The 15,923-nt window shown below is 42.7% G+C and overlaps 1 protein-coding gene across 1 annotated transcript in view; it reads left to right on the top strand.

Annotated features, from left to right (window-relative positions):
• The window catches only part of LOC310788742 (RNA polymerase II elongation factor ELL-like), a gene marked incomplete at both ends in the record, with an annotated part of 61,101 nt that overhangs the window by 28,438 nt on the left and 16,740 nt on the right, over positions 1-15,923 (top strand). The window contains 4 exons of the mRNA XM_083650301.1: positions 2,396-2,523; positions 6,468-6,631; positions 9,244-9,482; positions 14,551-14,675. Coding sequence (XP_083506427.1) covers positions 2,396-2,523; positions 6,468-6,631; positions 9,244-9,482; positions 14,551-14,675 — 656 coding nt within the window. The remainder of the gene's footprint in view (positions 1-2,395; positions 2,524-6,467; positions 6,632-9,243; positions 9,483-14,550; positions 14,676-15,923) is intronic.

Raw genomic sequence — 15,923 nt, 5'->3', positions numbered from 1 at the left:
AACTAGCTGCAGTAGTGATGATCTGGTGTGAAGCCAGGTTAACTAGCTGCAGTAGTGTGATGATCTGGTGTGAAGCCAGGTTAACTAGCTGCAGTAGTGATGATCTGGTGTGAAGCCAGGTTAACTAGCTGCAGTAGTGTGATGATCTGGTGTGAAGCCAGGTTAACTAGCTGCAGTAGTGTGATGATCTGGTGTGAAGCCAGGTTAACTAGCTGCAGTAGTGTGATGATCTGGTGTGAAGCCATGTTAACTAGCTGCAGTAGTGATTATCTGGTGTGAAGCCAGGTTAACTAGCTGCAGTAGTGATGATCTGGTTTAAAGCCATGTTAACTAGCTGCAGTAGTGATGATCTGGTTTAAAGCCAGGTTAACTAGCTGCAGTAGTGTGATGATCTGGTGTGAAGCCAGGTTAACTAGCTGCAGTAGTGATGATCTGGTTTGAAGCCAGGTTAACTAGCTGCAGTAGTGATGATCTGGTGTGAAGCCAGGTTAACTAGCTGCAGTAGTGTGATGATCTGGTGTGAAGCCAGGTTAACTAGCTGCAGTAGTGATGATCTGGTGTGAAGCCAGGTTAACTAGCTGCAGTAGTGTGATGATCTGGTTTAAAGCCATGTTAACTAGCTGCAGTAGTGTGATGATCTGGTGTGAAGCCAGGTTAACTAGCTGCAGTAGTGTGATGATCTGGTGTGAAGCCATGTTAACTAGCTGCAGTAGTGTGATGATCTGGTGTGAAGCCAGGTTAACTAGCTGCAGTAGTGATGATCTGGTGTGAAGCCAGGTTAACTAGCTGCAGTAGTGTGATGATCTGGTGTGAAGCCAGGTTAACTAGCTGCAGTAGTGTGATGATCTGGTGTGAAGCCAGGTTAACTAGCTGCAGTAGTGTGATGATATGGTGTGAAGCCAGGTTAACTAGCTGCAGTAATGTGGAAGAAGACTGTTTCCTATCAACTCAAATGGCATTTCAGATGATGGGGGGTGAGTAGATAATGACTCCATTTTAATTTTGGGCTGAAATATTCCTTGACGGCCCAACAGCTACATTTCTCAATATGTGCTTTTTGCAGTGGGCTGCCTGCAAGTCGTCCACTGGTCCAATAACCATGACTTTAGAAGGTCCTGTGTTCTTGGCTACAATGCATTTGGCACCAGATTGTGCTGAGTAGATATTTAGATCATTGCTTTTCCCTATGATAAGTTGACAGTTGGGAAGAAGATGATAATAAAAGATGCATGAGCTGTTGCATTATATCACTGAAGACTTGTCAGGAGTTAAGGCTTTGGAATGAAACACTGGCCGGTGTCCAGCCTGTGAGAACAGTACGGTCATTCTCTTTCTTCATGGAAGAGTTACAAAAAAGAAGCAGTTACGGTCATATCTGGCATACGGGCTTTATACACATCATCTGATAACAAATGACTCTAAATAGCATTGTGAACACCATTCAAACAGAATTTACATAGACATCAGTCAAAAAGGAAGAGTAACCAGGTCTAGGTGTTTACATCTCCCACCTACATTATATTTTTGTAGGTTTCTACATTGAGATATGATCTTGTTCTGGCCATTGTGAACGGTGCAGAATCTTTCTGGAATACTTGAGTACTCTTAACAATATTGTAATGCAATATTGTCCACAAGGGAAATTCAGCTTTCAGCCAGGCACAATACAAACTCAATGACAACACGGGTAGCTTACAAAAAAAACACATTGCAAAACAATTCAAAAGAATGGAGGCAGTAAAATACAATGGATGTGCAAGAAGACAGCAGAGAGATATTTGCCAAAGGCATTTGCAAACAACGCGTTTAGCCTGCTGTTGTTTTTTGCCATCACAATTTTAAGTTGGCTATATTCACAAATGATCTTGAAGAGTTTGATTTGTAGGTAGACATTTTTGGATCTTTGTGAATTATACCAGTAACTTAAAATACAGGTCTCACTTATTTACGTGTTTAAAATCATTAGAAATGTAAACAAAACTTTAACATCAACATTTCATAATTACACAAATTTACTCAGTCAGTATGACAGCTAAAGTGTAGCACTGCAATTAAATCTGTACTTCTTTGTGTGCTAGCCTGAAATCATGAATTAGCTGATATCATCATACCATTTTCATAAGACCATATTAAAATTCTAGTTAGACTCTTTTGCTCTATTCAAGTCTGGAAAAATTACCAGCAACAAGATATTAAACATATCTAATTGACAGGCATTTCTGCTATTGAACTTCTTCTACCTGTGAGAGCGTGCGTGCGCAGTGAATGAATGTGTGATTGCATAAAACGCATAAGTGTTGTGTGTGTGTGTGTGTGTGTGTGTGTGTGTGTGTGTGTGTGTGTGTGTGTGTGTGTTTTCATAGGAGACTGATGTTGTGCTGTCTTTTCTCCTCAGTACGTGAAGATCCCAGCTCCCACTCCAGAGTCGCCTTCTGCTCTCCGCCTCTTCTCCTTCTACCTGTCCAGCGACAGCAAAGACCAACCTCAAGCCAGCTTCGACTGCATCCACCAATATGTGTCAAGGTATGGAAGCGAGCCGTACAGACTTGTAAATCAGAATATCATCAACTTGTCAAATAATTAAAGGGCTCCCTGCAAGATCAGATAAATCAAGTCATCTACCCCCCCCCCCCCCCCCCCTCTGATCCTAGATCAGACTGGGCTAAATGGGACACCAGTTTCCCTAGATCCAGGGCCACCCACCTAGAAATCATTTTGCCACATAGATCAAGTCAAGTTTATTTGTATAGCCCTAATTCACAAGCAGAGGACTTACAGAGAATATGTCTAGCTAAGCACTATCAATAAACAGGATTGAACAATCTTACAGTAGATTAGAGAGACGGGGGGGGGGGGGGGATTTGGTGGAATCACATAGATCAGCAAGGTCGTCCCAATAGTTTCCAACAATGGTTTCTTATAGAAAGCTCACTATATTGCCAATGAGCACAATTACAGTCACTAATTTGAGTTCTGGCTAGGGCATTCACGACTACTGCATTTGAGTAGTCGTGGTCTACTCTCAAAAAGTAGTTGAGATCATTTATATATTTTTTTCACCCAATAAAAATGATCAATTTCATCAAAAAGGTTCCAAAAGCAGCCAGTAAAGGGTTAACTAATGTAGGCGGGCGGGACCAGGGGTGTAGTGGTAAATACAGAGGTGGGGTAAACTACCCAAGGTGAGTAGTTGAGCCACCTGGTTTCCCCTCACTGATTGATACAGTTGATCTGAAACTATAGTTGAGTAAAGTCTTTGCCTCATTTCAGAGAGGTGCGTTTAGTTTACCCCCCTCTATGCCCCTGTGTGGCACCAACCCGGGCGGGGCTATGTGAAATAGCAGAGTCATTTTGGCTCCGAGAGGCTGTTTACAAATGAGCCGCTAAACCACAGCTACAGTACTTGTCTGAGCTGGATGTACCACCGACTGTTTGACTGCACTAACAACATAGACGGAGTCTTTCCCTCTCTATTTAGCATGGCAGAACCTATCAAATCATTCTTCAAACAAATGTATTGTTTATTCTTAAAACAACAGATGAACAATTAGTCAAATATGATGCACAGTAGGGCATTCACAGACTAGTCGACTAGTAAAACCACTAGTCGACACTGCTTAGTAGTCGACTAGTCTTTTTTTTTTTTTTTTTATCTTTAACTCATTGAATGCCATGGACGTCCTTCGACGTCCAATTAAATAGTGACGTAGAGTGCCACGGACGTCCTTCGACGTCCAATGCGTTTTTTGACGGTGGGACGTCGATCAAAGCCTTCCGCAGCTCCTGTACAACTATAGTAGCTATTGGAGGTCTATAACCTATTTTACAGAACCCTTAGGTGGCGACAGTGCTCTCCAGATTACAGAAATGTCAGGAATACACAGCCTAAAATAGCCTTGATGAAAGAGAACCCGCTCATGCTGCACTCCAGAGCCATGTAGATTGTTCTGGCTGCAACTGACGGGGGCTGCGAACACAGTCAATCCGCGCACACAACTGAGTCCTTCTGCCTCTGTCTGTCTGTCAGCATAGTTTCTCCACATGATTAGCCGCTAGAAAAGCAGCAGCGCGACACTGAAAAGCCAAACCTTTCACTGCAGTCCGCGTGTGGCTTCTCCATGTTGCGCTGCCTGGGAGGCGGCGCTTCCCAGGCTTCCTAGACGCTTGGTGCGAGGCTGTGTGTTACTAGTGTGGGGAGGAGTTTTCAGCTGAGGGGGGGGAGGGGGGGTGGGGCACGCAGGGCAGGACACAACTACACCACATCACTACATCAGAAAATATTACCGTATCTAGAGTCAGTGAATGTGCTTGAAATGCTGCATTTCACAAAAGGCTGAATATCTCAGCTTATAATTTGAAATGCCTGAAAACGCTGAAAACAACCTATCTTCTCCGGCTCATAACTAAAGAACGGAAATGGTATCAATAAACTTTTTTTTGCTGATGATACAATAGAGTCTCCTTGTTCTTTTTGCGTGTTCGGTGTTTACATAGTAATATCACACAATATTCTGTGGGCCTCGAGAAATCACTGAAAACGCTCTGAAAACTCTGGCACTGGGAGCGTCCGTTCTCCAAAAGTGGCTGGCACTCAATGAGTTAAGAAAGAACATGAGGTATTTACACGACATACATGGACTATCATCCCATATCCCATATCCCCCACAAAGAACATCAAAACACAACAAAACAAAACAAGAAAACTGCATAAGATACACAATAATCCAAGAACAAACAAGACTATTGGACAAACAACCAAACAAAAACAATGCATTCAAAGTAAATACATAGATCTTGCCCTGTTGGCAGCTAGGAAATGCATAGCTTTAAATTGGAAAGCATCCAATCCCCCAGCTGTAGTTCACTGGTGGAATGAACTCTCAAGCTACCATACGTTGGATAACATTTACTACAAGAGCAAAGGCAGATTCTTAGACATCCCCAAAATATGGCAACCACATACAGAGTTTGACTTTAAGAACTTTTTACCCCAGTGTCATTAGGCTTATCAGGATAGGAGCTGAATGCATTGTTTTTGTTTGGTTGTTTGTCCAATAGTCTTGTTTGTTCTTGAATTATTGTGTATCTTATGCAGTTTTCTTGTTTTGTTTTGTTGTGTTTTGATGTTCTTTGTGGGGGATATGGGATATGGGATATGATAGTCCATGTATGTCATGTAAATACCTCATGTTCTTTCTTAAAGAACAAAAAACGACTAGTCGACTACCTTTAGGGACGACTAGTAAAATTCACTAGTCGTGAATGCCCTAATGCACAGCGTTGTCGACTAGTGGTTCTGATAGTTGACTAGTCTGTGAAACCCTTACAGTAGTACTGGATCTTATTTGCAGCCAAATTAGGCTCAAAAAAAGAAGAAGAATCCGTGGAGACTGGCAAAGCTTCCAGACCCTTGTGTCGCCACATTTGTAGACACGAGGCTTTGATGTGGTCAGCTGTTGTGGCACATGTGACCCCAAATGGTAGTCTTGTGTCTTCTCCAAAGGTCATCGCATTATTTTTCATCCTGGATCTTCGTGTCTCTCTCTCTCTCTCTCTGTAACCACGTCATCTCTGTCATCATAATGAGAGTCTGTTGTGCACAGGACCAGGCAATTGTAATTTCCTGCCTGTATATTTCTGGGCGGATCCCTCTCATTCCTGGAACCTGTGTGAGGCCTTGTTTGTGGAGTGGCCATGCAGCGAGACAGAGGGTCATGCTCTGGGGCAGCTGTTTGTGGAGTGGCCATGCAGCGAGACAGAGGGTCATGCTCTGGGGCAGCTGCCGAGCTGTGGTCTGAACTCTGGCTAGTTCTGGTTCCAGTCGGCTCCTGGAGCCAAGAGCAACATCACAAACACTGGGTTTCTTTGCCTCGGTCCAGCTCCGGCGTGGGCGCCACCCTGGACAACGGAGACAAAGATCTGGCTCTCTCTCTGCTCGCTGCTTGTGTTGATATTTACAGGATAAAGAGGAGGAATAGACAATGTTTAGGTCTGTATAATGGCTTAGTGGAAAATACTCCCAATTGTTACCAGAATTTGAAAGAAAGCTCTGATTTATGTCATATTGGCGGGGAAGTGTGTTTGGCAGCACTGGGAATCAACTAATTTATTTACAGCACCAGTTCGGGTCCAGGTTCAAGGATTAAACCTTTTACTTCTGTCCAAGATGGCTCTTGTTTTGTAACTGTGCTGTGTCAGGAGTCAAGCTAATCCCAGTGGTTTTCCACATGGCTCTATCCTGCTTTGAACTAGCGAGCTAGAGGGCTATATCTGGACAGTGACGGAACATAACTGTAGGCCTGTCTTAGCCGGCTTCCACCGCAAAGCCACACTATATGCTATATGGAGTCTGTTTGCCTTCTGCTCTAAGCTAGCTTACGGGACTATTATGTAAAGTGTATAGGGGACTGGCCTTTAGCCTGCAGAAAGTCCTGAGTTCCTACACAACCGTTTGTTTTGTTTTGCAGTGAGGGCCGCGAGCAGCTGGAAGGCCAAGGCAGCATCCAGGACAAGATCACAGTGTGTGCCACCGACGAGTCGTACCAGATGACCCGGGAGAGGATGTCCCAGGTGGAGAAGGACAGCTGGAGCCGCTCGGCCATCGAGATCAAACCTGGAGCCTCACATCCCAGTAAGACCTCCTCCAGGGGCCTCGTGGGACCAGAGCAAACATGTGTCCCTCACATGATGTGCTCCCTCACATGATGCTACATGGGGACATTTTTGGGACAAAGGGCAGAAAGGCCTTCAGCTTAGAAAGGGATTAACAAATGAGATGCAGGTAACACAAGGTGATATAAGATGCAGGTAACACAAGGTGATATAAGATGCAGGTAACACAAGGTGATATAAGATGCAGGTAACACAAGGTGATATAAGATGCAGGTAACACAAGGTGATATTGATTGATTGATTGAAACAATTTATTTCAAACAGTTAAAACAATACATAAAGTGAAAAAACCAGTAAACATAACAGTCTAATAGACTTCAGCAAAAGGAAAATACGTCAACTCAAACATAAAAAATGCAAACCGTTTGAAAAGGGGCAGGAAGAAGCCTAGGCTTATCAAGTCCTGCCCCCAAATATAAGATGCAGGTAACACAAGGTGATATATAAGATGCAGGTAACACAAGGTGATATAAGGAACAAAAATAGAAATATAATAGTTGGAATAAAAGGAATATTTTCATTGCCTGAGAAATTGCTGCCCATACAATTTGATCGTGACTTTTAAACATGAGCCACTTTTGTTTTTTGGGCACAAACGGATGTGAAAGCCATATTTTCTGCTTGTGTAAACAGGGCCCACGTCTAACACTAGCTCTATTTGTTACTTTTGCACTTTGCACTTTGCTTTGTGGTTGTCACCTCACTGTTGTGCTCAAATGACACAAGCGTCAATGTCGCTTTTTTGAAGTTTTGTATTGTTAAAAGTCAACAGCAGCAGCTGTCCTTAAAGCACCACCACTGCAGGTAGCTGGCAGCACCTGTCCTTCAAGCACCACCACTGCAGGTAGCTGGCAGCACCTGTCCTTAAAGCACCACCACTGCAGGTAGCTGGCAAAGGTTAGATTCAGGATGTCTTCTGAAAGAAATGATGTCGCTTTTTGGCTTACAAAAAGGAAAAGTTTGCTGCTCAGACGTGGAGCGATTTTGTAACGTACAGTACATTCAGGAAACTATTTTGCTGAACTGGCTGAAAGCCACAAAAGAAAATTTCATAAATTTGCACATTTGCAGGTTTTGTTACATTATTTAACTTTTGCCACAATTTCTATTTTCTATTTAGTCTGTATTCAACCATTACAGTCCCTTGAGTTCAGTGGAGCCATATCTCAAAGACTTCCAGACAGTGATGCTATACTGCAACAGCTGCTCATAGCCTATGCACAACATAGGATGATGTTTTCATATCGTGTCTTATCACCTAGGCTACCATACATCATTTATGTGCAGAGACATGCACTGGCAAGCAAGCTGTGGTTCTCTTTCATTTCAATTTTCTTCTATTCCTCCCCAACCTTTGGCGTGATTATGCAATAGTTTCTTGGCACGACTTTAGACCCCCTGTCAGTGCTGGAGCTGCAGGGAGAAGGGAGGCGGTTCAGGCCAGTTTGACCGGGTGTATTTAGCAACATCAGCTCTTTAGGTGACTTTGCAACATATGTGTCCATAGGGACTCACATTTAATAGCAGTGCTCTGCATTCCCTTTTCTGCCTCAGGAGGTGCTCAAAAACACACAGTACATATTATCAGGCATGCCAAAACCCATCCAGCACCCCATAAATCTCACACCCATCATTATGACGTAATTGAGTGTTTTTAACGATGATTTAACGGCAGGTAGCAGACTAATGATCATGGATAGCGTTATTATCTCCTGGCAGCAGGCAGCACATGCCTCCGTGGTGCTGAGCCTTCTTTTCCTGTGCCGCTGCTGCCCTGCTCTGACCTTCAAAGCACAGCTTAACATGTAATGGGATTAGCACAGAGAGAGAGAGAGAGAGATGATGGCTTTCACTGCCCCAGCATATGCTCTGAGCAGGGAGCTCAGCAACCATGAGCGGGGCAGTTACATCCAAAGACTAATAGCCACTCAAAAGCATGAGGAAAACATTTATTACACAATCTTTTGCTAAATGTTTTCATGTTAACCCATTGATACCTGATGCAGCATTTGTGTGTGTATCCCTTTAAGACCGCAAACCGCGTGACGCGGTTCGCGGTCTTAAAGGGATACACACACAAATGAGGGATATACACGCAAATGCTGCATCAGGTATCAGGTGATGGTTTTAAATGGAGGCTTTGAACCGGAGGTGTCTCATCTCACCAACATGACGATGTGAAATGTAGCGTGTAGCGTGTTTGCGTGACGCATTTCATTTCAGTGAGCTTTCCTCGCTCAGCTCTTCAGGGCTTCTGAATTAGTTCCAGTAGCCTTAAGCCTCCGTCTCTCTAAATGTCAGAGAAAACTCTGAGCATCTCCTGTAGATTACTTGTGGATTACTAAAAAAAACACCCATTTGAAGTACAAGAAGGTGTTTTTCTTGTAAAAACTAAACTAAACACAACATTCATAGACATTAAAGTTTGACTTGATATTCTGTAGAGTTTAGGGGAAGGTGATCCTAAAGTAACTGATTTAAAAGAAATGAATCGCATCACTGAGTTTTGTTATTCATGAATTACATTCCTGATTGGCAGTAATCTGTAGCAGAACCCTCTCGTGTGTCCAGGTAAATGCGTGAAGTTCCAGAAGAGGCCTGCATCTGTGTCTGTGTCTGACGGCAGCCTCCTGAAGCACTCGCCCAACACGGGGGGGCGGAGCAGCGCCGCAGCCCCGCCCCCCCTCAAGCCCCGCCTCATCCACCTGCTGGCTCTCAGAGCCTACAGGAGGCCAGAGCTGCTGCTGTGGCTGGAGAGGGAGAGAGCCAGTCCCAAAGACAAGGCCGAGCTGGCCACTGTGCTGGACCAGGTATGCACAAATAGATGCTCGCTCTCTCACTCACTCACACACACACACACGCACGCACGCACGCACGCATGCACGCGCACACACACACGCACGCACGCAGAGCAAGAGAAGATTTGCCATTTGAGCGTGTGTGTAGTTGTAAGTGATCAGCTCTACAGAGGAAGAGTGGGAGTGTGTGTGTGTGTGTGTGCGTGCTCTACAGAGGAAGAGGGGGAAACCTTACTGACGGAAGCGAAGAGCCAGTCCTGCTTTAAGTGGACTGTTGATCTCATTTAGAGCTGTTTACTGTATGCTGTTTTCCTGTATACATTTTTGACTACTTCCTAAAGTGTGTGTGTGTGTGTGTGTGTGTGTGTGTGTGTGTGTGTGTGTGTGTGTGTGTGTGTGTGTGTGTGTGTGTGTGTAATTAGGTCGGCGCTGTAATAGTCTCTGCTGAGATTGTGTGTTGGCTGTGGGGCGGGTGGGCTCTGTCAGGAGGCCTCTGAAGGAGATGGATGTCCTCAGATAAATGCAGTCTGGCTAGAAGCTACATGATAGAGGAGGCTAAAGTCACTGTAGATAAATGCAGTCTGGCTAGAAGCTACATGATAGAGGAGGCTAAAGTCACTGTAGATAAATGCAGTCTGGCTAGAAGCTACATGATAGAGGAGGCTAAAGTCACTGTAGATAAATGCAGTCTGGCTAGAAGCTACATGATAGAGGAGGCTAAAGTCACTGTAGATAAATGCAGTCTGGCTAGAAGCTACATGATAGAGGAGGCTAAAGTCACTGTAGATAAATCCAGTCTGGCTAGAAGCTACATGATAGAGGAGGCTAAAGTCACTGTAGATAAATGCAGTCTGGCTAGAAGCTACATGATAGAGGAGGCTAAAGTCACTGTAGATAAATGCAGTCTGGCTAGAAGCTACATGATAGAGGAGGCTAAAGTCACTGTAGATAAATGCAGTCTGGTTAGAAGCTACATGATAGAGGAGGCTAAAGTCACTGTAGATAAATGCAGTCTGGCTAGAAGCTACATGATAGAGGAGGCTAAAGTCACTGTAGATAAATGCAGTCTGGTTAGAAGCTACATGATAGAGGAGGCTAAAGTCACTGTAGATAAATGCAGTCTGGCTAGAAGCTACATGATAGAGGAGGCTAAAGTCACTGTAGATAAATGCAGTCTGGCTAGAAGCTACATGATAGAGGAGGCTAAAGTCACTGTAGATAAATCCAGTCTGGCTAGAAGCTACATGATAGAGGAGGCTAAAGTCACTGTAGATAAATGCAGTCTGGCTAGAAGCTACATGATAGAGGAGGCTAAAGTCACTGTAGATAAATGCAGTCTGGCTAGAAGCTACATGATAGAGGAGGCTAAAGTCACTGTAGATAAATGCAGTCTGGTTAGAAGTAGGGATGGGCATTTCTAGCAAAAACACTATTCGAAATTCGCTGGCCAAATTCGAATTTAATTCGAATTTCGAAAAAAAAAAAAAAATGTAAAAAAAAAAAAAAATTTTTTTTTTTTTTTTGTTTTTTTTGTGTGAGTGAAATGTTGCATTGTCTCCCCTGATTCTAAGTCTACGGCTTTATTAATTAATATAAAAAGCTTCTGCTGTGGATTTTTAGCTCAAACAAGCATTGCACCACTGAAGTAAAGAACATGTTACATGACATTGACATTTTCGAAAATAAAAAACAGTTTTGAGTGGTTCATTAAATATTTAGTAGGCTCAGGTCTGAGTGCCAAAGGGGTGCCAAAGTCACCCCCTCTCCCTCTTCATGGGATTTCATCTGCCATTAATTTTTCCATAAACCTTGCTTAAAATGCTTATAAAAATTGTTTTACTTGCTCAAACCAAGCGATTTGACTATACTTAGAATCAGGGGAGACAATGCAACATTTCACTCAAATTTTTTTTTTTTTTTTTTTTTTTTTTTTTTTGAATTTCGAATTTCAATAATAAAAGTCGACCTTGATAATAACAACGATTATTCGAAAATTCGAAATTCGATGCCCATCCCTAGTTAGAAGCTACATGATAGAGGAGGCTAAAGTCACTGTAGATAAATGCAGTCTGGTTAGAAGCTACATGATAGAGGAGGCTAAAGTCACTGTAGATAAATGCAGTCTGGCTAGAAGCTACATGATAGAGGAGGCTAAAGTCACTGTAGATAAATGCAGTCTGGCTAGAAGCTACATGATAGAGGAGGCTAAAGTCACTGTAGATAAATGCAGTCTGGTTAGAAGCTACATGATAGAGGAGGCTAAAGTCACTGTAGATAAATGCAGTCTGGCTAGAAGCTACATGATAGAGGAGGCTAAAGTCACTGTAGATAAATGCAGTCTGGTTAGAAGCTACATTATAGAGGAGGCTAAAGTCACTGTAGATAAATGCAGTCTGGTTAGAAGCTACATGATAGAGGAGGCTAAAGTCACTGTAGATAAATGCAGTCTGGCTAGAAGCTACATGATAGAGGAGGCTAAAGTCACTGTAGATAAATGCAGTCTGGCTAGAAGCTACATGATAGAGGAGGCTAAAGTCACTGTAGATAAATGCAGTCTGGCTAGAAGCTACATGATAGAGGAGGCTAAAGTCACTGTAGATAAATGCAGTCTGGCTAGAAGCTACATGATAGAGGAGGCTAAAGTCACTGTAGATAAATGCAGTCTGGCTAGAAGCTACATGATAGAGGAGGCTAAAGTCACTGTAGATAAATGCAGTCTGGCTAGAAGCTACATGATAGAGGAGGCTAAAGTCACTGTAGATAAATGCAGTCTGGCTAGAAGCTACATGATAGAGGAGGCTAAAGTCACTGTAGATAAATGCAGTCTGGCTAGAAGCTACATGATAGAGGAGGCTAAAGTCACTGTAGATAAATGCAGTCTGGCTAGAAGCTACATTATAGAGGAGGCTAAAGTCACTGTAGATAAATGCATGGTGAGACTCTCAGGTGGGCTCCATCCACACTAACGGCAAAGCAGTGTTTTAAATGGAAACCGCTCTGTCCACACAAGCGTTTCAGCTGTGGTCCAGAAAACGTTCATACTAACATGCCTGAAAACACATATCACATGACCATTCACGTACACTGGACATTTGTGCCAGTGTAAACAGGAAGCAGTTGTTGTTTTTTAACGGGAAGAAGATTGTCTAACCACTCGGTTGGTTTGCGAAGCTAAGTGACTAAAACTCATTCTGAGCTGTCTTAAGTCCGTCTTTTTCTCGTCTTTCTCATTTATCTTTATGGATTATATTGATGCCGAATTGACAAGAAGATTGTCTACATATGATGCCTTTTATCTTGTGTTTCTAGAGGTATGTGTTTTATGGACATGTAAGGAATTTTTAATAGATCTCATTCTTAAAGGGAGTTTGGTGCGGAGAGTGCAGGGAGCTTCAGTTTAATTCAGACTACCGGTACTAATAATGTTTTTAACGTTTTTCTCACCACTACAGAAACACTAGGTTCTGCTAGTATGATGAGGTTGTGTTGATGTTGACTGCTGTTAGTTATTGGTTTGATTCATGGCTTAATAAAATGTGCAGTGTAGGCCTATGTACTGTAATTGTACTCTAAATAGTTGCCCTTTGTGTGCGTGTTATTTTAACCACTTTCCTAATTAAACATGATGTGTTTACTCTTTACCATCCACACTACAACGCAAAGCCGGAGTTTTAGAACTGATCCGGGCTCAGCAGCAGTGGATCACTTCTTATCCTGTTTGGCAGGTGGGAAACACCGGGGTAGTGTGGACGCAAGGCTTAACTGTAGCAAAAGCTCCGCAGTTTCAAGAACGAAAATCTGTTATTCTAAATTACTGTTGTGAAAATGATGAGCAAATTGCATGGTGGTTTTGTTTTTCTGGAGGGGGCCAATTAAATAAATCATAAAAAATTGAAAAGTGTGGCTAATTATCCTGCATCCCATTATGCATGTGAGCATTTCTGAATAATTCATCAGTTGAATGAATACTCATTGGACTGATTTGAAGGATCAAAGCTGGGATCTGCACTGTATGTTGAGAAATAGCTTAACATGATGGTCTAACAAAGATGAAGCCACACTACAAACAAAATAGACCCATTACTGTATTCACCTTATTCTTTGCCCATATAGTACAAGGACGCTTCTGCATGAAGTCATTTCGTAATCGTCTTTCCGGTTTTAAACACGGAAGTAGAGTACGCCTACCGCAGTCATTTAGACTTGCCAAAAAGCCGTTTTCAAGCTAAAAAACCCCCAAACTGTTTTAAAGTTTTAATATTTGTCAGGTGAGAACGTAACATATATGTGACCAGTTTATCAGAATAACGCCTATTGGAAATCCTTAACGAGCAGCGAGGACCGGGAGCGCTGACTGTGCTGACACCGGTCGGACTAGCTATCTGTCAAACCCTACTGTAGTCCAGCTACTGGCAGTGAGGAAACACTGTCGACGTGCTTTTGTAACTGACGTTAAATGCCGACCGGGTACAGCCATCGGCTCCTCGCAGCAGTAACGTTATGAACATGTAACTGAAGTTGGCCGCAGTGTAGCTTAATTCTGAATGTTGCCAAACTTCATTCATACTGATGTTTTATTTTGGAAATGGCCGCCAGCTAGCGCTGAACCGGAAGAACAAATACGTTCCGTCGAACGCGGAAGAGAGAAAAAGTGGGCGTGGTGAATAAGAAGTTCCTTTGACTGGTAATAGACATGCAGTGGAATGGCTACAGTACAGCTGTAATCACACGACAGGCTGTCAAAATAGCCCACCATTTAATTGTTGCTCAAATCGTATCGCCCATCTATTAACATGGGCGAGAGTCGATCCGGCAGTTTCACCGGATCCACAACGCAGTCATAACGTATCTGGTGTGCATTGCCTGTTACTTCTGATGGATGTTGAGGAGTGCCATGAAGTGAACTCAGGATATGTAAGGTAGCCTCACACAAGAACAAAGCCTCAGATTGAACTCTACATGTCCTAATGGCTGTTTTGATGTAGATATGGTCAAACTAAACTCTGATCTTCTGGGATGAGTGAAAGACTTGTAATGAGAGCTGAAGGTGCATGACCTTGTGCTGTGCCATGTGTTTCAGGTGGCCAGAGTGAATCCCAAAGACAGCAGCTACCTTCTGAGGGACGACCTCTACAGGCATGTGCAGAGGGACTGGCCAGGCTACTCCGAGGAGGAGAAGCAGGTGGTCAGTCGCCTGCTGGCCAGGTGGGTCCAGGCTCTGTTACGACACATTATTCATATTGCGTTTCCCTTCTTTTAATATACATGTTATAGCTGAAATTAAAGCCGCAACGATTAATCGATTAGTTGTCAACTATTCATCGTCAACTATCTCATCTCATCTCAGGACTGTATTATATATATATATATATATATATATATATATATATATATATATATATATATATATAAGTAATATAGCACTCGAGCTGCGTGTGTTGTGGCATATATCCCGCTGCTCAGCAGTTATCCCACTCGGCCGCAAACGGTTTCCAAGTATGATAATATAATAATAATAATAATACTATAAGTCCGACTGGCATGGCATTCTGATAGTCAGTTGAAACACTACTGTAAGGCGGGACCTCTAGCAAGAAGATAGACGTGCGGGTGATTTGATTGGATCGTTCTGGAGACTGAAGTTGATATTGGCCAATCCTGGCGCTTGCTGAGAAGCTGAGAGCTTTCTGCAAAGCCCGACACCAACTAACGTTACGTCTTATTTAGAAATGCAGGGTTAACAGCCTTTTTTTTGCAAAGAAGACATTAGCCCGCGTCTATTCTTGTACAAAACATAATTTTCTGCGAAGTATTAGTAAAGTTATAAGCGAAGATCGATTCACAAGGATCTGACAGCTGTCTCCGCCATTTTGTTTTTTCTACATTGTCATTTGAGGTAACCAAAGCCTTTTAGTAAGAGAGTTGCTTCTCATAACCCATGGCCATGGGTTATGGCCATGGGTTACGGTATTTATACCATGGCTGTGAACCAATCAGATTGCTTGATTTGAGAGAGCCGTTTTATAAATATATATATATATATATATATATATATATATACCGTAATTTCCGCACTATAAGCCGCACCGGAGTATAAGCCGCAGCAGCAAAATTGCCTGTTTGTTACATATATAAGCCGCACCGGACTATAAGCCGCAGGTGTTTTAATGTTTTTTTTTTTATTTTATTTTTTTGTTTTTTTTTATTGTGTTTTAATGTTTAATTACCATATGTAAGGGTTCATGCACAGAGGGGATTGTCGGGAAAGAGATGGCTGTTTGAGGAAGCTCCCATTTATTAACATTTCAACAAAACAACATAACACAACACCACCTGTGTTTTTTTTTACAGTGCACACAGTGTCTGCGGTGTGGTGAAAAGAGGGCAAGAGAGGAAATTAAAACAGAAGTGGATTTATAGTTAGAAAGAGTGCTAAAGAAGAGAGAATTTTTT

The sequence above is a fragment of the Poromitra crassiceps genome (genome assembly GCF_964638095.1).
Source record: "Poromitra crassiceps genome assembly, chromosome: 14".
NCBI classification, from domain to species: domain Eukaryota; kingdom Metazoa; phylum Chordata; class Actinopteri; order Beryciformes; family Melamphaidae; genus Poromitra; species Poromitra crassiceps.
This window is presented reverse-complemented; position numbering and strand designations above follow the sequence as displayed.